General features: G+C 61.6%; 5 protein-coding genes across 14 annotated transcripts in view; 2 read left to right on the top strand and 3 right to left on the bottom strand.

The window, feature by feature from the left end:
* Positions 1 to 1442, top strand: part of AXIN1 (axin 1) — a 67110-nt gene extending 65668 nt beyond the window's left edge. For all 4 annotated transcript variants that reach the window (XM_053927444.1, XM_071221933.1, XM_045189674.3 and 1 more), the window contains one exon: positions 548 to 1442. In XM_053927444.1, the coding sequence (XP_053783419.1) occupies positions 548 to 674 (127 nt within the window). In that variant the 3' untranslated portion in view covers positions 675 to 1442. The remainder of the gene's footprint in view (positions 1 to 547) is intronic.
* A 409-nt stretch (positions 1443 to 1851) lies between these two features.
* Positions 1852 to 5036, bottom strand: PDIA2 (protein disulfide isomerase family A member 2). Its single transcript, XM_024553454.3, has 11 exons — positions 4816 to 5036; positions 3958 to 4164; positions 3755 to 3888; positions 3537 to 3674; positions 3350 to 3466; positions 3128 to 3253; positions 2865 to 3062; positions 2652 to 2772; positions 2391 to 2572; positions 2091 to 2201; positions 1852 to 1977 (listed from the first exon to the last, which is right to left on the bottom strand). The coding sequence occupies exons 1-11, from the start codon at positions 5012 to 5014 to the stop codon at positions 1930 to 1932; spliced, it is 1581 nt and encodes a 526-aa protein (XP_024409222.1). The 5' UTR covers positions 5015 to 5036; the 3' UTR covers positions 1852 to 1929.
* A 133-nt stretch (positions 5037 to 5169) lies between these two features.
* On the bottom strand, positions 5170 to 9570 carry ARHGDIG (Rho GDP dissociation inhibitor gamma). 4 transcript variants are annotated; one of them, XM_053927436.2, is made up of 7 exons: positions 9442 to 9570; positions 9200 to 9312; positions 6240 to 6419; positions 6079 to 6162; positions 5831 to 5907; positions 5684 to 5747; positions 5170 to 5584 (listed from the first exon to the last, which is right to left on the bottom strand). In XM_053927436.2, the coding sequence occupies exons 2-7, from the start codon at positions 9252 to 9254 to the stop codon at positions 5385 to 5387; spliced, it is 660 nt and encodes a 219-aa protein (XP_053783411.1). In that variant the 5' UTR covers positions 9255 to 9312; positions 9442 to 9570; the 3' UTR covers positions 5170 to 5384. The 4 variants fall into 4 exon arrangements, with proteins under 4 accessions (XP_053783411.1, XP_045045607.1, XP_045045608.1 ...); XM_045189672.3 differs by lacking the exon at positions 9442 to 9570 and having other exon boundaries at positions 9200 to 9386; XM_045189673.3 differs by lacking the exons at positions 9200 to 9312; positions 9442 to 9570 and adding an exon at positions 7470 to 7909 and having other exon boundaries at positions 5170 to 5442.
* On the top strand, positions 9022 to 19144 carry RGS11 (regulator of G protein signaling 11). Of its 3 annotated transcripts, none has more exons than XM_045189671.2 (17): positions 9022 to 9208; positions 9560 to 9656; positions 9734 to 9784; positions 9980 to 10086; positions 10821 to 10872; positions 10995 to 11053; positions 11283 to 11359; positions 11554 to 11635; positions 12952 to 13020; positions 14085 to 14108; positions 14186 to 14247; positions 14373 to 14486; positions 14573 to 14688; positions 14814 to 14901; positions 14993 to 15131; positions 17987 to 18069; positions 18157 to 19144. In XM_045189671.2, the coding sequence occupies exons 1-17, from the start codon at positions 9191 to 9193 to the stop codon at positions 18284 to 18286; spliced, it is 1368 nt and encodes a 455-aa protein (XP_045045606.2). In that variant the 5' UTR covers positions 9022 to 9190; the 3' UTR covers positions 18287 to 19144. The 3 variants fall into 3 exon arrangements, with proteins under 3 accessions (XP_045045606.2, XP_053783399.1, XP_053783398.1); XM_053927423.1 differs by having other exon boundaries at positions 9125 to 9208; positions 11559 to 11635; positions 12938 to 13020; XM_053927424.2 differs by lacking the exon at positions 18157 to 19144 and having other exon boundaries at positions 9122 to 9208; positions 11559 to 11635; positions 12938 to 13020; positions 14993 to 15188.
* The window catches only part of FAM234A (family with sequence similarity 234 member A), a 25472-nt gene continuing 23314 nt past the window's right edge, over positions 19138 to 21295 (bottom strand). For both annotated transcript variants that reach the window (XM_024553121.3, XM_045189670.3), the window contains exon 13: positions 19138 to 21284. In XM_024553121.3, coding sequence (XP_024408889.2) covers positions 21073 to 21284 — 212 coding nt within the window. In that variant the 3' untranslated portion in view covers positions 19138 to 21072. The remainder of the gene's footprint in view (positions 21285 to 21295) is intronic.

Below are 21295 nucleotides of genomic sequence, written 5' to 3'. Positions count from 1 at the left end.
TGCTTGGCCCTGCCAGCCTGAGACCAGCCCCTGAAGGCTCCTGGGTGAGCACTGGAGGAGGAGGAGGGTTCACGTGGGGTCTTAGCTGGGGTCAGCCCACCATGGCCTCCAGCGAGTGGTTTTCTCTGTCCACTGAGTGGTGAGAAAGCCCCCTTTGGAAGTGGAGGGGTTGGCCTCTAGAGAAGGGCCTGGCTGCACAGGCCTCTGTTTGGGCCTTCGAGGAGGCAAAGCACCCTGATGGAGAAGACATGCTCGGCCCTTAGGAAGCGGAAGCCCTGAACCTGCCCGCTTCTCCCCACAGCCCCCTAGAGGCCAGGGCGGAGGACCCCACATGTGGTTATTGCTCACTGTCCACGCTCCGGTGCTGGCCACTAGGCAGGACCAGCTCACATGTCCTGCACAATGTGTCTGGGGTGTGGCTGCCAAGTGCTGTGCCTGTGTGGGACCATGGGGTCACCCGGCTAGGCGGCTGGGAGGCCCCAGGGGTGTGGGGGCCTGGGCAGGAGAGGAGTGGACGGGCCCTCATCTCCTGCCCCTCACCCCGCAGATACTACTTCAAGAAAGTGAGTGACGAGTTTGACTGTGGAGTGGTGTTTGAGGAGGTTCGGGAAGACGAGGCCGTCCTGCCTGTCTTTGAGGAGAAGATCATCGGCAAGGTGGAGAAGGTGGACTGACTGGCAGGCCCGGCCTCTGCACCAGGCTGCGCTCTCATCAGGTGGGGACAGGGAAGGCCACGCAGAGCCACGAAGGGCTGTGCCACATCAGGTGCTCTCACGTGTGTGCAGACACGGTTCCTCGTGTAAGGCCCAGGACTGCCTGCCTCTGCCGCCTGCCGCTTTGGACCGTCTGTGTCCAGGTGAGCGGGCGTCCCGCTGAGGGGTCCCATAGGCGTCTGTCTGGCTGCCAACGAGGGGGCCCCGTCTACCCCTCCACAGCACTACTTTGAGAGTCCGCGCAAGCAAGCAGGGAACCCACTGCGGGGCCGCCTTCATGACCTTCCCCGGTGGGCCCCTGCCGCCAACCACTGGCCCACCCCCGGTGCCTCCCCAGGGCGCTCACACCACGGGCTCTGCCTCTTCCTTCGGGACTCGCCCGCCATGCCCTGCCCTTGTCGGGCCTGTGCAGGCTCGGGGCTCAGGGGGCCCTTGGGGCCTCTAAATTGTACATGTCACGGAGTGCCTTCAACACAGCTTGTCTCTTGCTGCCACTGTGTGGATCCGGCAGTGGGGCACCTCATTGCTCCCTCTCCACCCTCAGTTTCCACGGCGCTGGCTCAGTGGGTCCCGGGCCCGTCCTTTCTAAGGGCCCCTGTAAATATGTACATTTCTCAGGCTAGGGCCAGCAGGGGGCTGCCCCGAGCCCGTTTTTCATGCGCTGACTTGTACAATTATCTTTTCAAAGGTACTTGGATAATCATGAAATAAAATCAGTTTAGAACCTCCCCTGGCTGTGGAGCATACAGATCCTCCGTCAGTGGGGCCTGGTGCACGGAGCACCGCCCTCGGCCAGCTTCTGGCACAGGTGGCCCGTCTCCTCTGTCCTGGCCTGCTCTGTGCACTGCATGTCAGGCCTCAGCAGTAAGGTCACACTGGCGTCCAGAGGTCTGGGGGATGGGGTGTCTTGTGGAGTCACGATGGCAGAGCGCTGGAGAGGGAGGGGCCAAAGCTGGCAGCAACATCATATCCCACATTCCTGCCCAGGTGGGGACCTAGACTCACACCTGAGCCAGGGATCCGCCGAGGAGGGCTGGGAGTAAGGTCTAGGCTGCATCCAACATGGAACCCCGAGAGGCTGGGATTTGGCCAAAGCCAAGGGCTGGGGGCCAGCTGTGCTCAGGAACCACACACAGTGCAGGACTAAAACTCTTTATTCAGTGCCCCCAACTTCTCGGGTACCCGAGGAGGCGGCTCCGTAGCACTGATGGGGTGGCTACAGCTCCTCCTTGGGCTCCATGGTGGTGGAATTGGCTACCGTCTCCTGGAAAGGGTCACAGAGGTGCAGCTTCCAGCCCAACCCTGCCTAGTCAGTCCCATAACCACCCATCCGAAGACTTGTCCAAGAGCCTGGAACCCTGGGGTAGAGGCACTCACCGGGAAGGGGGCTAAGGGCTCCTCGGTGGGCTCCTCTTCAGGAAGCTTGCCCCCATTGTCCAGGAACTTGGAGAGGGTCTCCAGGTCCCTGGCGCCTCTGTAGTCAATCACCTGAGGAGGCACAGGGGGGTCTGGAGGATATGCCAAGTCTTCCCAGCCCATGCCCTGGCCAGGCCACACCCACCCCACACTCCACCACCTAAGGCCCCACCTTCGCCGAGACCCCATCCGACCCAAGGCCACACTCTAAGGTCGTGCCCATCTCCAGACTCTGAGCAAGGAGGTGGGGCCCTGCCTCACCTTCTGACCCTGTCCTGCTGGGAAGTACTTGAGGGTGGGGAAGCCGTGCACAGGGAAGGCTTCCAGCTCATTGGCCGTGGCGTCTAGCTCAGCAACGATGATGTCCGCGTGGTCCCTGTACTTCTCAGCCAGTGCCTCCCAGGCCGGCGCCATCTCCTTGCAGTGCGTGCACCACGGGGCATCTAGGACGGGGGGGTTGTTGGCACGGTCAGCTGGACCCCTGCTGCCCACCTCCCACCGTCCACTGCCCTCCACACTCACAGAACTTGATAAACACATTCTTGGTTTCGTCAAAAGCCACCTGCTCAAAATTCTTGCCCACGAGGGTCTTGACTGGACGCTGGTCCCAGTCAGGGGGGACCTCCTGGCTCAGAAGATAGGGCTGAGGGGAACCAGGCCAGATGCTTCGTTGGGGGTCTCTCCTGAGAGCTGCTGTTCCCACCCCACACCCTGGGTGGGCCACCCAGCACAGACCTTGAGCTCGCCACCGAGGACCGAATGGCAGAAGGCGGCTACCGAGGTGGCAGTGACCAGTCCCTGGTCTGCCGGCATGTACTTCTTAGTGGTCTCCATGTTGATGAAGCGCAGGGTGGGGGCCTCCTCTGCTCTGAGCCCGAAGTAGTGTAGCACGTGGTTGTTGTCGGCACCCACGTCCACCACCACGAACAGCACCTGCCAGCAGGGAGTGAGCACTAGGCACTGGCCTCCCCACTGCCCGCCCCCTACCCAACCAGTACCTGCCCCCGGAACGGAGGCGCCGCCTCCCTGAAGCCCGCCAGCAGCTCCTGGTGCGGGGCCAGTGTCTGGTTGATGAACAGCAGCAAGTGGTTGAGGATCTTGGCCGCAAAGATCTTGGGGGACGTCTGCGGAGGCAGGCCAGACTCATGGGGGCTGGCTCCCACCACCCCCCTCGCACCCCCTGACGCCTGCTCCTGCACGTGCCCCTGCGGCCCACTCACCTGGCTGTTGTACTCAGTGACCAGGTGCATGCTGTGCGTGAGGAGGAAGCGGGACAGGTCATCCTGGTCCAGGCCCAGCTCCTGGTCCACTGGGAAGTCTGCCCGCCCCTCGTCAAACTGGACAACACCAGATGGGTCAGCAGGAGCCATAGCCCGGACCCTAACCACTGTCCTGGCCCTGACCCACCTTCTTAAAAAGAACCACGGTGTCTTTGGTGAGGCCAAATTTCTGAAAGAGCTGCGGCCGGTCGGTGAGGCCAAAGGTCATGTCCAGAGCATCCTGGGCCAGAGCCAGGAAGGTAGCCACATCCTCGTCCTGCAGGTCCTAAGGGGCCCATGTCTGTGAGGCCAGCTGGGGCCACAGGCCCTGCTCCCTAGGCCTGTACCCTGGTGCCACTAGCTCACCTGGAAGAAGCCAATGACCACTACGTCCTGGGCATCTATCAATGCTTGGGCGCCCTCCTCATCCTCCAGGCGTGTGGTGCTGGAACCCACCCGCCGCCTCAGCCACTCAGCGATGCCCTCAGCCTCCCGGGGGCCTGTGGAGAGCCCCATCAGCCCGGGCCCAGCCCCTGCCCGCTCCACCCCACACACACCCACCCCCATACCAGTATACTCCTCTGGGTGTGTGCGGTTCCCGTCACGGAAGAACTTGAGCGTGGGGTACTCTGTCACAGCAAACTCCTCAGTCAGCTCTGGTTCAGAAGGCCCATCCACCTTGGCCAGCCTGGCTGTGGCGGACTCTGCTGCCAGCAGGGCAGCCGCCTTGATGTACTCCGGGGCCAGTGCCTTGCAGTGCGCACACCACGGGGCGTCTGGGGGACAGGGCCATGAGTGCCCCCAGCCTCCACAGTGCCAGCCTCAGCCCTGCTCCCGCCCAGCCAGGGCTGGCAGACGCGAGGTCAGGCCCAGCAAAGAGGGTGTGCTGTCTGTACGCTGCTCCTGGAGGGGCCCCCAGTCCAGCCCCAGCTGCTTTACGCCCACGCACCAGAGGCCAGACTCTGCAAGGCCCCCAGAGCAGGGAGCAGTGGCCAGCACCTCCCAGACAGTGCATTTGAGAAGGGTCTTCCCGTTGCTGCTCCCTGCGGCGGCGCTCCCTGCCATATGCTGCTGCCTGTCGGTGCCTGCCAGCTCAGTGGCTTTCGTATATGTAAAAGGTGGTAAAAGAGCCACAGAAGAATATGCAAGGCAGGAGTTTTATCTGGCCCTTCACAGAAAGAGTCTGCACAAGGACAATGACCACGTGTCTCCCTCCCACTTGCGCCTCCCCTCCCACCTGCTCAGGCTGGACCCCCAGCCCCAGCCCAGCCCCAGAGCTCTGCCTTAAGTGCCCTCTGATGGAGCCCAGTGCCCACCAGGGAAGCTCCTTCAGATGCGCACACCATCACCGAGTCCGCATGGTGGGGCGTGGGGCACACTGGGGTACACCTGTGGGTCCCCTGGCCCTGCTGACCCTACGCACTCACAGAACTCCACCAGCAGGGCAGGGTGGTCCCGCAGGGCCAGGCCCAGGGTGCTGCTGCTCAGCACTAAGATCCCATCCTCCTCAGGAACCTCCTCCTTCCAGGGCTCCTCCGAGGGACCCCCGGGTGCCGGGCTCTGCCCCCATAGGCCCGAGGCCCCGAGCAGCAGCAGTAACGACACAGACAGGAGCTGGCTGTCCATGGCAGTGCAGAGGCCCACGGGGCGGGGGCAGATAAGGGGGCCGGGGGCCAAGCAGGAGCCGCCACGTGGCACCCAGTCCTGGTCGCAGGAAAGATAAGGCCACAAGGCTCCCCCCACCCCCGGGGGAGGAGGGTAGACAAAGGCGACACCGTGGGCACTGAGACAGGCGTTTAATGGGGCTATTCAGGGCACACTGCCATGCCCAGGAAGGGGGTGTTCCGAGGCAGGGCAGAGGTCATGAGGGGTCTAGTCACTGACAGAGAGGGGATGGGGAATGCTCGGGGGTCCCTGTGCAGTGACTGATGGGCAGAGGAAACCAGGACCCCAGGCGGGAAGACAGCTCCCAGGGCAGGGCAGGGAGGGTGGCCGCTCAGCTCTTCCAGTCTTGGCAGATGTGGAGGCCCCACTCCCAGGAGAGGTGGTGTGCCCTGTCGTCATCAGTGAAGAAGGATGTGACCACATAGGCGCCCCTCACTAGTGCGCCCCGCGGCGCCTCCTCCACTGGAGTTACAAACTCGTACTCCTGGGTGCTTGGGCCGTAACTGCCCACCATGTGCACGGCCTTGTCCACTGGGGGAGGGGGAGGGCATCAGGGGCTGCTCTCCATGCCACCGGCCCCCAGGCCCCCAGCCCCCCAGCCCGCAGGCCTCCCCTTCGCAGGGCCCTCACCTCGCAGGCCCCTGCGGTAGGTGTGATGCAGACACTTGAGGCCACTGACAATTTCCTTATTGACCTGAGGGACAGAGAGTGTTAAGGGGTCCGTCTTGGAGGCCGAGCCTGTGGCTGGCTGGCACTGGCCATGATGGCTGCCCTCACCTTAAAAGTAATCTTCACTTTGTAATCAACACCCTCCTTCAGGACGAACACCTGGTGTTTCAGCGCCGCCAGCTCCCCTGAGGGAAGAGCACAGCTGAGGGGCGAATGCCTGCAGCGGCGGGGACCCTGTCCAGGGGCCCCCCAGTGGGGCAGTATCCGTGCGTGATGGGCCTGGGGACTGGCGTTTGGCGTGGGGTTCGAAGGTCCCTACCCCAAAGATCAGTGTGTGGTTTGCAGAGGGGTGTTACCTGTGAGGTCCATGGTCATGGGCCCTGGAGCCTGCTCAGACATCAGCGTCAGCCTGGTCACCTGCACGTTGGGCAGGCTCGGGTCTGAGGAGAAATTGGAGGTCTACGGGATGCACCCCCCAATTTCACCCACACCTCCCACATCCAGGGCCCGGTCATACCCACAGCCAGCGGCAGGGACCCCAGAAGCGCCCGCTTGTACTTGGCCAGGCTCTCATCGTCTGGGTCCAGCTGCTGGATCTCTAGGAGGCTCTTCCTCCCCGGGGCCCGGTACCCTGGCACAGCCTCGTCCAGCACCTCATCTGGTGGCAGCTGCCCCCCGTCTTTGTCTGTCAGAAGGACTGGGATCGGGGAGGTGGGTGAGCAAATGCCACCAGCTACCCTGGGCATTCACTTGTCAAACTGGAGCCCCGCATCGGGTCAGTTGTACCTCCCCCTGCCAGCAGGGGCTCAGGGAAGGAGGAAGAGTGGGACTGGGGAAGAAGGTGTGAGCTCAGAGAGGCAGGGGCACATGGGGCCTCATGGAGAGGGGCGGGCTGTAAGATGCTTAGCACCATTCACAGCCTTCAGGAGGGCCCCTGGGGGTTGGTGAGGGTTCACAAGAGCCAAGTGAGATTTCAGGAGGCACCAGCTGCCGCCTTTTGGCCCAGCCATCCATCCAGGACCCCTCCCTGACTCTGAGGCCAAAGGTGGGGGGAATGAAGACCCCCAAATGGGGGACATCCCCAAGGACTGGGGACCACCATCATTGAGTGGTGACCTCCAAAGTCTTTCCTGAGACAGAGACCCTGTCCCCATGGTCCTCTGGGACCCCCAGTGCTCTGAGGCCTCTCTCCACACGCCCACAATGCTCTCAGAAGCGTCTGGCCCCTATCACCCTGCTCAGTCAGGGGCTGGGGGCTCTGACCGCCTTCCCACAGTCGGAGGAGTTTCTTCCACAGCGGCCCTTGGGGGTGGGTTAGCTTTCCTCAGCTTAAGCTCTGGGGCCCCCTCCCAGAGTCTCCTGGAGCCCCTTCCGAAGCTGGGCTGGGATAGGGGTCGCTAACCCCTTCCCACAGTGTGTTGGGACAGGGTTTGTCTGACTCTCTGACCATTGCGCTTCAGTCTTCTCAGGAATCGCCACACACCCTGGAGGAGCCCCAGCCCCACCCAAAGGAGTAGGATGTCTGGAGCAGACCCGCCCACTCTTGGCTCCTATCCCCGGGAGTGTTTAGCCTGTAGGAAGCCCCCCAGCCTGGCCAGAGCCCAGCCGGGAGGACCAAACCACAAGGTCCCCGCGCGCCCCCAAAGTTTCCACGGGGGAGGGGCGGGTCCCTGCCTCGGGCTGAAACCATCCCTCGCCAGAACCCCCCGCCCACGTGGCCGCCCTGGACCCACACGAGCCGGCTCACCTCGGGCGCATAGCGCCAGCCGGAGCAATTCCAACAGCTGCGCCCCCAGCTCGCACGCGTCCAGGCCCAGCATGGTGGCCGGCGGTCCGGCTCCGCCGCGGAGCCGCCTAGGAGCCGCCGCCCGGCTTGGCGCTCAGCCCCGGCACGACTGCGGTGAGCTCATCCCGGCCGGGAGCGCCCCCCGCGCCCAGCGCCGCGCCCGCGCCGCGCGCCCCCAGCCGCTCCGCGGACCCCGCGCAGCCCCGCAGAGACGCGCGTGTCGCCCGTACCGCTCCGGCACCCTGTCTTCCCCGCCTCCGGCCCAGTCGGACTCTGCACAGCCGCTGTGGACATGGCCACAGACACGGTCCCAATGGCCCGCCCGACTGCATCCTGCTCTGGCAATCAGGGCTGCCTTACCCTCACTGCGCGGGGGGAGTCTGGGGCCTCTCTAGGGAAGCCCTCTGGGCGGGGCCGGTGGGACTGACAGTGCCCAGTGAAGCAGGTGCTAACCCCCTCCCCATGTCCCCAGGCTGTCATTACCAGCAGGCAGTGCAGGCCGCACCTGCGGCCCCACAGCCCCCCCGCGCCTCCCCCTACTTCCTCCTCGGGGAGCTTCTGTCTGGGCAGAGGGGACTCCTAGAACCTCCTGGCCCTGGGGGCTCAGCCTCTGGGCCCTGCACCCCAGAGGCTACAGCCATGAGCGCAGAGAGACCAGAGTTCTTGTGCACAGGGCGGGGGCACCGCCCACTCGGCCCTTACTCAGTGTAAGGGTTCGCTGACTGCGCTGTGTGAGTGTGGTGAGGTGGGGGTCTCTGTATGCTCTGGGGACCCCGAGGGTTCTGAAGGCCACTCCCTGTCCTCGGGGAGAATAGGGCACTGATTTAAAACAGCACCAGGGAGATGGAATGTTGAGAAGGGGACACAGAGGGGCTTCTGATCTCAACGCCTAAACAAACCCTGGGGTGGGCAGAGGGGAGTCAGCCAGGGCAGGGAAACCGGGTGAGCTGACTTCAGCCGGGGACAGCGGACCGAAGGCCTAGGTTTGAGTGGAGGAGGAGGAGGTGGAACAGCAGCACGCAGTGTCCTATGGCCCTGGTGGCATCTGCACGATGTCACGCATGGTGTGACACAATGGCAGGCACACTCTTCTAGGGCAACCAGACCCCTCACCCTGACCGACCCCACAGACCCCTCCACCCCATCCCGAACGTCCTGAGGGCATCAACATGGGGTGAGCATGGGGGGCAGGAGTTACAGTAGACCCATTGCCCCCACCCCAGCCCACCTTCCCCAAAAGTCCCCTCTCCTGGAGACCCTTCCCTCACAGAGCCCCCTTCCCTGACTTCCCATCCTCTCCCCCAGTCCTCAGCTCGTCTCTGAGCTCCCCTCCCTCTTCCTGAGCCCCTGTTCCCTCACAAGACCTCGCTCTAAGCCCGCATCTCTGGGTCCCACCTCAGGGCACTTCCCACAGGCACGCAGCCCCCCAGCAGCCCCCCAGCAAGTCCTCTTTGGCACAGGCCTCAGTTTCTCCCGACGTGAGGGTAGACTCCTGAGGGTAGCCAGTCTGGTGCCGGCCCTTCCCAGACCCGGAATGGGACCTGGGGCCCAGGCCCAGGAGGGTTAATTCGGGCGTGGGGCGGGGCGGGGCAGGACGTCGAAGACGCCAGTACCCCCGCCGGCTTCACCCCGTAGCCCTGGCTGCTGGACCCGCACACCCTGGTGGGCGCTCCCGTGCACAGATGCCTCACCTGAGCAAGGTGGGTGCCAGGTGGGGGTCCTGCCGTCCCCAGGATTTCCAGGCATTGAGACCGGGAGGGGCAGAAGAGGAGTGGGTGCGGTGAGCGCGGGCGTGGACGCGGGCCTGGGGGCGTTGGCATTTTGTGGAGCCGGTTGAAGCGGCAGAGCCCCCGGTGCTGTGGCGGAAGGGTCGGCCTTCGCCTCCACCCCGCTCCCCCCACCACCCCGTTACCAGCATGGCCTGAAATCCCACCATCTGTGCACGTTAATCTCTGCGCACACTGATCCGGGCACCGCGGCCAGGTCCGTGGGATCAGGATCCGGGGTGGGGGCGGCCGGCGGGGCAGCCCCTCAACGCCCCTTTTGCTCAGATGGAGCGGATGGTCTTGAGTATGCAGGACCCCGACCAGGGCGTGAAAATGCGGAGCCAGCGACTGCTCATCACAGTCGTTCCTCACGCGGTGACTGGTGAGGCTGGGGGTTGGGAGTTGGGGGCGGGGAGCCGGCCCTGCCTTGGCCTCCCCCACCCAATCTCTGCTGTGTAGGCAACGACGTCGTGGAGTGGCTGATTCAGAAGTACTGCATCTCAGAGGAGGGTAAGGGGGCCCGCTGCCCATCCTGGCCCCTACCCGACCTGGGGTCTCAGGGCGGATGAGGTCGGGCCTTCTGAGGCTTACCAGTATCAGGGCCAAGCCATGTGTGTTGGGGAAGAGGAACTCATCCCAAGAGACCCTGCCTCCCGCTGAGAATTCACCACCTTGACTCTCCCCTCCCCCAACCCCGCCCCCCAGAGGCCCTGCACCTGGGCCTCCTGCTGCTGCGGCACGGCTACCTGTATCCGCTGCGCGTGCCCTGCAGCCTCGCGCTCCAGCTCGACGGCACATTCTACAGGTTCCAGGTCAGGCTCAGCTGCGAGCGGGTGGAAACCCCCCAGCCTGACCAGTGGGGGTTTCTGGAAGGGGTGGGGCTGGGGTGCGGGTAAAATATGGTGATATCACAGCCTACTGTCCCCTCCGCAAAAGGCCTGGGCTGGAATCTTCCTTCTGGTGGAAGGGTCTAGTTAAGAGAGGGAACTTCAGTTTCTCTGGGGCCACAACAGGGCCTCCATACGGGGCAGTACCTGCGGAGGTTCTGCTAGCCTTCCCAGGTCCTTAGGCTCCTGTGCAAGGAGGAGGCTGTGTGAGGCCTGAGGAGAGCATGGCCGCCCCTCAGTGCCTGTGTGGCCTCAGTCACGGTGGGGCCCCCTGCCTGCCCTTCCCCGCCACAGCGGCAACCCAAGGCAGGCCTGCCCTCCATCTCTGCCCCTGCCTCCTGGCACAGACTGTGGCCATATCTGGGCTTGGGAAGGCCCCGCCCCACCCCTCCCTGGAGTGGGGGCTCCTGGAGCTCAGAGTCAGGAAGGCAGCCCCTGCACTGGGCCCCAAGGGGTGAGTGGAGCTCAGTTCCAGGTGGAGAGAGATGCCCAGTGGTCAGCCGAGCCTCCAGGCCATGGGCAGACAGGCAGACCCTCAGGTAGATCCTGCCGCCAGCCAGCCTGGTCTCTTCCTAAGGGAGCTGAGAGGGTAGGGGCAGCTCCTAGGGTGGAGAAGGCCCAGGAGGTCCCAGACACCCCTTGTTCCCACATGGCACCAGACACCCTATTTCTGGACAAGCACTCTGTGGCTGGCTACTGAGCTGGACTATGGTGAGTGAGGAGGGACGGGCTAGCCTGGGACAAGCTCCCAAGACTGGTGGCCTCTGGGTGATGCCACAGGGGTGAAGGGGGCAGAGATTGCTCCTCTGCAGCCTGTCCCCCTGTCCTTTCAGCCATTTACCTGGCCAAGAAGAATATCCAAAAGCAGGGGGCCCTGGCCGACCATGAGAAGGTGGGAGCCTCCCCCAGGCTGAGCCCAGCCAGAGGAACCCAAGCCCCACTCCTGTCCCCAGGGCCTCATGGCTGCCTTGGAGCCCACAGCCCATGCCCCGGGGTGATGCAGACGCACAAACACACCACACCCTGTGGCGTCTCAGTGGGGAGGTGGGAGGGTCCATGCCCTGCCCTAGAGCTCGGCATGGAAAGGGTTTATCCACTGGAGACCTTGACACCACCACCAGGAGCACTATGACCAGCTGCGCAGGAAAATCGGCCACACGTGGGACCTGGTAGTGATGCAGGCAAGAGAACAGCTGCGGTGAGACCCCCAGCCCGGCGAGCACAGAACCCGGGCTGCCCAGCAGTCCAGAGGCTCTCAGCTGGGCACTGGTAGTCACGGCACCAGGGCAGCACGGCCCCAGGCTTGGCTGCCTGTCCCTGCCTTGGCCTGAGGTGGGTGGGGGAGGTGCTGTGGTGGGCACCCTGTTCCCTCAACTCTGCCTATCCCGCCAGGGCAGCCAAGCAGCTCAGGAAAGGGGACAGGCTGGTCATTGCGTGCCAGGAGCAGACGTACTGGCTGGTGAACAGGCCCCCGGTGAGCCCCTCGTGTGCGGCGGGAGTGTCTCCTTGGCCAGCAGCAGGTCCTACCAGGGGCCAGTGGGTGCTCCTCAAATGCTCTACTGTGGTTCGTGGGAAGGATATACCCAGTGGGGACAGCAGGTCCTACTTCTGCGGCTCTTCAGGACCCAGGGATCATGAAACCAGGTCTAGCTAAGGCTGCCCCGCACTCACAGACTGCAGGACGAAAAGCTTCTTTCTGGGTCTAAGGAAGAGGCCTGGGGAAGCTGAGTGGGGGACTGAAAGGCCTTGGGACGAGGCCATTGAAAGCGAGGCTTAGCTGCAGCTTCTGGGGGCCTGGGCCAGGGGTCAGGCCTTGTCTGGAACCGCAATCCTAGACGCTGGTGTGAGGCCCCCTTCCTGTGTGCGGCGATGGGGAGACTTCTGAGCCCACAGTGGCAGCCCCAGCAAACCATGACTGGAAGCCCCCGTGGGGAAGAACCCAAGGAAAAGGATTTCAGGGGGCACCACCCTGCCCGATTACCTCATCAAATGTGTGTGTGGGGGGGTTATCTTTGGGAAAATGACTCAGTCTTCCTCCTGAGAGCTTAGAGATAGGTGAGGACTGGGGAGGCGGGGGGGGGGGGGGGGGGGGGGGGGAGAAAGTAGAGTGGGCGTGGCCCAAGGCTGTGTGCTGAGGGTGGGGCCCAGAAGCAGCCAAGCCAGCCTTGTGGGCTGAGGGCTGTGTGTGCAGGAGAGCAGGAAGGGCAGGCAGCTCCGGCTTCCAGGCAAGGCAATGAGAGGGTTCCAACTGGGCAGCGGCAGGGAGAGGGCCAGACCAGCACGTGTGTGCAAGGACAGCCTGGCAGGACGGGTGGGTTCGGGTGAGTGGGACTGTCTCAGGAAGGACGGTTAGGTGGTTAGGTTTCTGGCTTGAACTGTCAGGTATGTGGAGGTGAGCTTGGCTGAAAAGAGGAAGAACGGGGAGGTGTTGAGAGGAAAGCCAGGATCCGCTTTAGTGGCAAAGCCAGGCGAGGGAGACATGCGGCCTTGGAGCCCAGAGGAGCCATGCGCAGGGCGAGGTGCTGGAAAGGAAACCCGGAGCGGCTCTGGGGCTCTGGGAGGGCGGTCGCCATGGGGTGGGAATGGGCAGAGAGGCGACTCAGGGGCTCAGGACTCAGGACTTAGGTTTCTGGGTCCCCCCGTGTGTCAGTTTCTGTGGTAAAGGGTGGCACGCGGGCTCGGAGCTTCAGTGTACGGCGCCAGTGAGGGGCAGGAACAGAGCCCTAGGGGTGGAGAGTCAGCAGTCCACCTGAGCTGTGTCTCCCACTTCATCCAGTCTCCCCTCTGCAGCCTGGGGTCCCCAGCGTGCTGGAGCAGGGTCTGGAACGGGGAGCCTGCATTGTCAGGCGAGTGCAGATGGTAAGACCCTGCACACACGCACGCCACACCTCCCGCCCGCTGCCCACGCCTGCACACATGCCCCCTGCCACTCCGCCCACAAGCCCGTGCGCACACACACCTCCCTTCGCCTCTCCGCCACTACGGGTCTACTTAGGAGCTGCCCACCCATCTGTGCATTCATCTGTCCATCCAAATGGCACTTGACACAGCCACGCCCAGTGCCCCGCCCCCCTTCTGGTCTCATTCTCCCCTCACCCTAGTCCCCTGTTCTCAGCGCCCCCCCCATTAACTCTCATCTTCTCTTGCCTCCCACCTGCTGCCCTGGGTGAAAGTAAGTGCCATGGACCCTGAGGAGGGTGGGGGGCTCTTCCCCCGGCCACACCAGCCACCTCTCTCCAAGACCCCTGGTGGCCTCAGGAACCGGAAGGAACTGCACCAGGACAGAAATGGCCAAGCTTTCTAGCAGCAGAGCCCCGTGTTCAAATCCCATGAAAACCAAAACAGAACAGATACATTTAGTACCTTATTGATAAAACTTCTTCCTAACTTCAAAATCATAAGCTCATGATCACAGATTTATAATTTCCCATTATGAAGTCGGTCCAGGAGAGCCAAGACAAAAATTGGAAATCACAGGCCCCCTGCGGGTGTTCTCCGCCTCCCCGCCGGCCGTACCAGTGAGAGCTGCGGAGTGTAGGAAGGGCCGGCGGGTCCCAAGGCCACCTGGCGCACGAGGAGGCTGCGGGCGGGGGCCGGATTCTGAGCTGCTGAGTCTGGAGCACAGGCAGCAGTGGGATTCCCGGTGTGACCGTAGTAGTGCTCCTAAGTTCTGTGCTGTTTTTAAAAGTGATTTAATACATTTGAAAATATGGAATAGTGATCATCGGGGAACCTCAAGGCAACTTTGAGAACATTCTGGGAACCTCCAAACTATAGGCCCCCAAAGCTTCCTGGGAAGTCAGCCCCTGCCGTCAGAGGAGGGGCTCCAAGGGACACGGCAGGGCCCGGGGGGCGGGGGGATGTCAGTTCCTAGCGCAGGCCTGCCTTCTAACTGCAGCTTTCCTGGCCTCTTGCAGACCAAGAACACGGATTTCTATAAGTGGGAGGTAGGTCCTGGGGCCACATGGGGGCTTGGGCAGGCCGACCCCAGCCCAGACCCTGCCTCACAGGCCCCATGTCACAGATCGAGCGCTGCAGGAAGGCGCTGGGCAGGAGCCGGGTGAAGTCCTCCATCTGCCTTGAGGCGTGAGTGGGAGGGGGTGGCAGCGGGGGACCCCAAGCCCAGCGCTTAGACCTTTCCTCTAGTGCTGTGGACCCATAGCCCCGCAGCCCCGCCCTGCACCTGCCCCTGGCTCCACCCCCACCCCCAGGTACCTGAAGTTCAGCAGCCAGCACGGCCCGCATGACCCCATCATGTCGGGGTGCCTGCCCAGCAACCCCTGGATCACAGGTGATGGCACCTACTGGGCCATGAACATGTCCAGGTGAGCCCAGGGTGCAAGAGGGCTCTGTAGGGGTTCTTCCCAACTGCCCCCACAACATTCCTCATGCTCCTGACATCCCCCCTCAGTGTGGCCGCACCCACAAAGCTCCGTGTAGAGCGATGGGGCTTCAGCTTCCGGGAACTCCTGGAAGACCCTATGGGACGCGCCCATTTCATGGACTTTCTCAGGAAAGAGTTCAGTGGTGAGACGCCCCCACATCCTGTTTGAGGCCCCAGTGAGGGAGGCTGGGATACCCCCTGCCCCATTTCTACTGGCCCTGGCTGCAGCTTGGGGTGGGCCTGACCTCCTGGCGCTTGGACCCCCCAGCCGAGAACCTCAGCTTCTGGGAGGCATGTGAGGAGCTGCGCCATGGAGGGCAGGCCCAGGTCCCTGCCCTGGTGGACTCTGTGTACCGGTGAGTTTCAGAGGCGGGCCTGGCTGGCTGGAGGGCAGGCCTTGTGGAGCCTCAACCTACCCCAGGGCTGTCCCCCTGTCCCCGCGCAAAGGCAATTCCTGGCCCCTGGCGCTGCCCGATGGGTCAATGTCGACAGCCGAACGATGGAGCTGACCGTGGAGGGCCTGCGCCGGCCGCACCGCTACGTGCTGGACGATGCCCAGACGCACATCTACATGCTGATGAAGAAGGTGGGCGCCTCCACTCGTGACCAGAAAGCCATTCCCAGACTGCCGCATGGTGTGTAGGTATTTCAGGACGTTCCTCCACAGGACGCGGACCACTCCTCCCTTTCCACACAGCGGCAGAGGCCAGCAGCACACCCAAAACAGTCGTACCTCCGTGTCCTCAAATAGCCAGTCAAGGGCCATACCTGCCCACTTGCCTCTTGGGTTAGTTTCCTGTTGCTGCTATAAAAAAATGCCACAAACTTGGTGGCTTAAAGGAACACACATTTACTCTCTGGAGGCCGGAGTCGGACACAGGACCCGCCGGGCTGAAGTCAAGGTATCCGCAGGGCTCTTTCCTTCTGGAGGCTTCAGGAGAGAATCCGTTCCCCAGCCTTTCCGTCCCAGGTGCACCTGCACTCTTGGCTCATTGCCCGTTCTCCACCTTCAAGGACAGCAGCATATCATCTTTTTTTTTCATTTAAGTTTTTAGTAATTTACAGCATTAGCTGGTGTGGCTCAGTGGATTGAGTGCTGGCCTGCAGACCGAAAGGTCGCAGGTTCGATTCCCAGTCAGGGCACATGCCTGGGTTTCGGGCCAGGTCCCCAGCTGGGGAAATGCGAGAGGCAATTGATGTTCCTCTCTCACACATTGATGCGTCTCTCCTTCTCTTTCTCTCTCTCTCCTTTCTCCCCTAAAAATAAAATAGTTTTAAAAGTTTATTTATAAACTTCCATTATAATTGAGATACAATATTGTACTAACGTAGCAGCAGTGTATCTCTCTCTGACCCTCTTGCCTTCCTCTTTCCCTTACAAGGATCCCTGTGATTGCACCGGGCCCGCCTGGATAGCCCAGGCGGTCTCCCTCTGTCCACACCGTTAACTTAGTCACATCTGCAAATTCCCTTCGCCGCACAGGGGGACATATACACAGGGTCTAGGGGTTAGGGAGTAGACATCTCTGGGCAGTTATCTTTTTTAAGATTTTATTTATTTATTTTTAGAGAGAGGGGAAGGAAGGGAGAAAGAAAGGGAGAGAAACATCGATGTGAGAGGGAGACATAGGTTGGTTGCTTCTCCTCATCCGGGGACCTGGCCTGCAACCCAGGCGTGCGCCCTGGCTGGGAGTCAAACCAGCGACCTTTCAGTTCACAGGCCGGCACTCAGTCCACTGAGCCACACCAGCCAGGGCTCCATCTTTCCTTTAAATTTTTTTTCTTTTCTTTTCTTTTTTTTTTTTTTTAAGATTTTATTTATTTTTAGAGGAGGGAATGGAGAGAGAAAGGAGAGAAACATCAATGTGTGGTTGCCTCTCACGCGCCCCCAACTGGGGAGCCGGCCTGCAACGCAGGCATGTGCCCTGACTGGGAATCAAACCAGCGACCCCTTGATTCGCAGACCAGCGCTCAATCCACTGAGCCACACCAGCCAGGGCTAAATTTTTTTTCTTTTGAAGGAACTGGGTTCTTTGTCCCGTACAGTTTCCCACAGTCTGGATTTTGTGGAGTCCCTGTGGTACCTTCGACATGTTTCTCTGTCCCCTGTAGTCACAAAACATTGGTGGTCACATTTGTCTTGATCAGCAGTCATTTTCAGTTTTGTTTATTTGTTCAGTTCTGTCAAGAATATTTTCTTCAGTTTGGTGGGTTCTTCTGTCAGGAGGTCCACGAGGCTTGGCCGCTTCCCTTTTTGTGACTGAGCAACCACGGACCGTCGCTCCCTAGACTCACAGTTCCGTCTGCGATGTGCTGACCCCACCGCTGCCTCTGTTACAGGGCGGTCCAACCCGCGGCCCGCGGGCTGCACGGGGCTCAGGATGGCTGTGACTCGGCCCCACACAAAATCGTACATTTGCTTAAAACGTTATGAGATTTTTGTGTGTGCGATTACGTGTCGCAATGTATTTAGTGTGTGGCCCAAGACAATTCTTCTTCTTCCAGTGTGGCCCAAAGATGCCACAAGGTTGGACACCCCTGCACCAGCTGGAAGCCTCCCCTCGCCTGCTCTCTGTTGGCCCCGAGGTGCTGATCATATGGGAAAGGCAGAATCAGTGCTTAATTCCTTCTTTTAATCACCGCTTATCGAAATAATGAGTTGGATCTCTGACATCTGCCAGGGGAGGTCATGAGGTTTCAATGTTTTTACTATTTATTTATCCATTTATTTTAAGCATTTTATTTATTTATGAAGAGAGGGGAAGGGAGGAAGAAAGAGAAACACCGACCAGCTCCTCGTGTGCATCCTAGCCCGGATGGCCCTCGAACCGCTCTGAGATTCCGTGCGGCCTGGGTGCCGCCAGCCACGGGGCGGGGGGGGGGGGGGGGCGCGCTCCACTTGTGACACTTTACTCTCAATGCCTGGAGATTGCTAATATATTATTTTATTTTATAATTATGTGAAATATCTACACAGTTTCAAAATTCAACTGTAAAGCAGGGTACATTCAAACAAATCTAGCCACTGTCCCTGCCCCTCCACCTCCTCTTCCCAAGGTACATTTCTATTTTCCTTTTTAAAATATTAGCACTTGGATCCGTAATCCCTCTCCCATTCTGTTGTCCACTGTGTGGTTCTTCTCAGCCTTGTTTTCTACTCGGCTCTGTGCCCTGCCCTCACCCTGTGGGGCAGATGGGCGCCTCGCTCCCTCGCTGCAGGTCCCATGGCTCACTCCTCCTTGCGTGGGCACTGGGCTCTTGCTTGTCTGTGATTGTCCCAAAGGTGGCCCAGCTGGATGGGGGCCCAGGTCTCTCTGGGTCAGCTGAATTAGGGTGGGTCTGGGATGGCTGCCTCCAGCACCACCCACTGCCAGGTTGGAGCCGGGGGAAGCCTAGCATGAGGAGGCGGAAGGCGTCAGGGCTGAACCACATCTCTTACAGGACTCCTACCCGAGGTTCCTGAAGTCGGACATGTACAAAGGTTTGCTTGCAGAGGCCACGATCCCCCCGGAGACAAAGAGACGGTGAGCCTCGGTGGTGCCCTGTGCCCGGGAGCTGAGGCAGGCAGAACGCTTGAGGGCGCCCTGCACTCAGGCCCCTCTCACCCACAGAGTGTTCCCATTCATGTGGAAGCCGCGACACTCGAGCCCCAGACCTGCTCTGCTTCCTGCCTCCGCCTCTGCCTTGGGGGGCACTGCAGCTGCTGCCCGCGGCCCTGGGCGTGGTGATGGAGAGGTGTAGCTGGGCCTGAGCCTGGAGGAGGAAGTGACCGGCCCCGCCTCTTAGCACCCTTTTCTGGCCTAGGGTCCTGGCAGAGGCTGAGACCCCCAGCATGGGCACCCCCAGGGCATGGAGGGTCTGGCTTTGCTGTGGGGCACCCAGGTCTCTCTCAGGATTCCCAGAAGGAACTGATCTGGGTGCCGACTTCCAGGGAGGGGGCGTCATTGGCTGAGCTTGGGTCACCTGGAGAAAGGGGGGATGAGAGGGGCAGACCAGACCAAGGCCACACCCCTGGTATTATGTAGTCTTCAGTTTGGTGCTAGATGCCCACCCCATCTCCAGAACCGTTGCATCAGCAGGCCAGTACCAGGAAGCCAGACACACAGACGGTGTCCAGCAGGAGGACGTGCATGCTTCAACACTAAATTACCCACCCCCTTCGCCAGTGGCTCTGATGGGGCCCCACAGAGCCCCCTGAATTTTGCTGGGGCTGTGCTCAGCTTTCCAACGAGTACAGAGCTGTCCCCATAGCTGCTGTCCTGACCTTCACTGTCATGGCACGTCCCACATCTGTCAAGAAGGGGCACCTCTCCGGTCTCCTCAAGTCTCTTGCGGCCATGGCTTCCATGCCAACTGTGCAGATGACTCCCACATCATTCCAGCCCTGCCTGGGTGGGCAGGGTGTCCTTGCCTTGGAGGGCCCTGCCTTCCCCCAGACTCAGGGTGAAGGAACACTGCTCCTTTGGGGGTACAGCTCTGGCTCAGCTGAGAGCATCTTGTACCCCTCAGCCAGCCCGCCCGCCTCACGGGGCTTGACTGCGCATGCCCATTCCTGGCACGGGAATAAAAGACCCTGGACCCGCACTCCGTTGTGGTCCGAACTGCGTGTGTCTGTGCTCGAGGCAGGTAGGTGTTGGCAAGGGAGGTGGTAACAATGCGGGGAGTTCCGGTGCCACACAAGTTCCTGTGTGTGGCCGCCCACAGCAGAGGGAAGACCAGCCTGAAGGCTGGACTCAGGTCGCACACTTGGGAGTATTTGGTTTTGGGGGACACGCCAGGAACACCGTATGCACTGACGGACAGGGGTGCCTCAGCACTCCAGGGGAAGTGCAAAACCAGTACAGGTTCCTGGCATCGAATCCACTGTCTCCCGGGCAGGTTGCGCCCTCAGGCCAGGGAGTTCCGGGGAACACGCATGGACCCCCATGGGCACCACTGCTTCATTTACAAGTCCAGGATGCCGGAGGCCCAGCAGTGAGGGTGTTCCCTGGGCTCAGCCCCCTAACTCCTGCTCACTGTCCAAGGACCTATACAGGCTGGTCCCCAGGCTGGGGGGGACCCCAACCTGGTACTGAATCCTTGGGCGTTGCCCAAGCCCCCAGCCCTGCCAAACCCCAGGGGCTTTTTAGGGGGGGAGGTGTGAGGGGGCTTGGGGTCACAGGGACAGCTTTTCATATTTAAGTATGCACAGGAAATTACTACAGGATTCTCTCAAACTGTTTCCTTCATTACTTTAGTACCGGAAGTTGCATCTCACTGAAGCCTTCTGCCTGGCCAGCTGCCAGAACTCACCCCCAACCCTGCCCTGGCCAGCTCTCGGAAGACACAGGGGAACTGGGGGACCCACCGCACTGCTTATCCCGGGTGGGCGCACGCTCACATCCACGGGCTGGGTTCCCAGCTTGCTGTGAACAGGAAGGGGTCCTCAAACCTGAGAGGCACTTGGAGGCTGTGCTGAAAAAGACCTCTGGGCTCTTAGCTTCTGCTCTGGCAAGAGTGTGTGTATGGTGGGGGGGGGGGCTCCGAGAACCACAGGCAGGGGCCCCTCCCCTCCTCAGCCACCTTTCCCGCCTTGACCCAGAGGCCTGGCCAGGAGCAAACACAGATGTGCAGCGCACGTGCGCCCTCGGGGCATTTCTAGCCAGTGCAAAGACCATTTATTCCGTTTCCTTCCTGTGGTATCCGGAGCCGTCAAGGTTTATTTATTTATTTTGCCTGGGTGCAGCTGAGCCGCAGCGCACCCCGGCAGCCCTGGGGTGTAGCAAGGCACAGAGGTGAGTCCCGCATCAGGGGACACCAATGCCAGGGAGATCTGAGCACCGGGAAGGAGGGGAGCTGGCTCCGCCTGGGGTGCAGGGACGAGTGGGACTAGTGGCTCCAGTGTGTACGAAGAGGGTGCAGAATGACCCCAGTGCGTGTCCTATGGCCAGTGCCTTGGGAAATTCACAGCACGAGCAGTCAGCTCAGGGGCGGAAACCCGCCTCGGGGTACCCTCCAGCAGGGCCACCTGTCACATCCTGCAAGCCGAGTTCCTCACGAGCTGGGTCGAAGGGGCTCCCCACAGCAAGGCGCCAGCAGCCATGCCAGAAAGTGCTGGGGGCTGGCTCTGCCTGAAGTGGCACTGCCGCCCTGACGCCACCCCAGGGCCCACCACCCTCTGAGCTGATGATCTCAGGGGGACAGTGCGGAGTGGGACGAGCTAAGATGGGAAATGGGGTGCGTGCTTCACCGGAGGGGTCTGGGCTCTGCCCCCAGGGCGACCACAGCAAAGGCAGCTGGCCTTGTGCACGTGACCCCAGTGGGGCACGGAGTGAGGACCCGTGTGAGGACACAGCGTGCTGGGCAGGAGAGGCCTGGGTGTCCCCTCACCCACCCACGTCCCTGGGGATGCGGGGAGCCCCGGGGTGAGCGTCGCCAGGCTCAGGAGTGGGGAGTCAGTGCACAGGTCCAGGGGAAGAGGGCCAGCTCCTTGGGACGTTTGCTTTCAGCAGCCGGAGCCTCTCTCACGTGCTCCAGCCGCTGTGCGTCTAGGTCTCGCTCCGGTACCGCAGGCGGGAGAGCCGGTCCCTGATGGCCTGGTCGCTGTCGGGCACACCCTCCGTCAGGCGAACCACTCGGCTGCTCAGGATGAGGTCCTGTACCTTGTGCTTGGCCATGGAGACCAGGCCGGGCGCATCCGCGCTGGCTGGGCCCGTGAGGAGGATGCAGGCGGCATGGCGGCCCGGCTCAAACAGGGCCACTGGGGAGGAC

The sequence above is a fragment of the Desmodus rotundus genome, chromosome 1 (assembly GCF_022682495.2).
Source record: "Desmodus rotundus isolate HL8 chromosome 1, HLdesRot8A.1, whole genome shotgun sequence".
In the NCBI taxonomy this organism is placed as follows: domain Eukaryota; kingdom Metazoa; phylum Chordata; class Mammalia; order Chiroptera; family Phyllostomidae; genus Desmodus; species Desmodus rotundus.
This window is presented reverse-complemented; position numbering and strand designations above follow the sequence as displayed.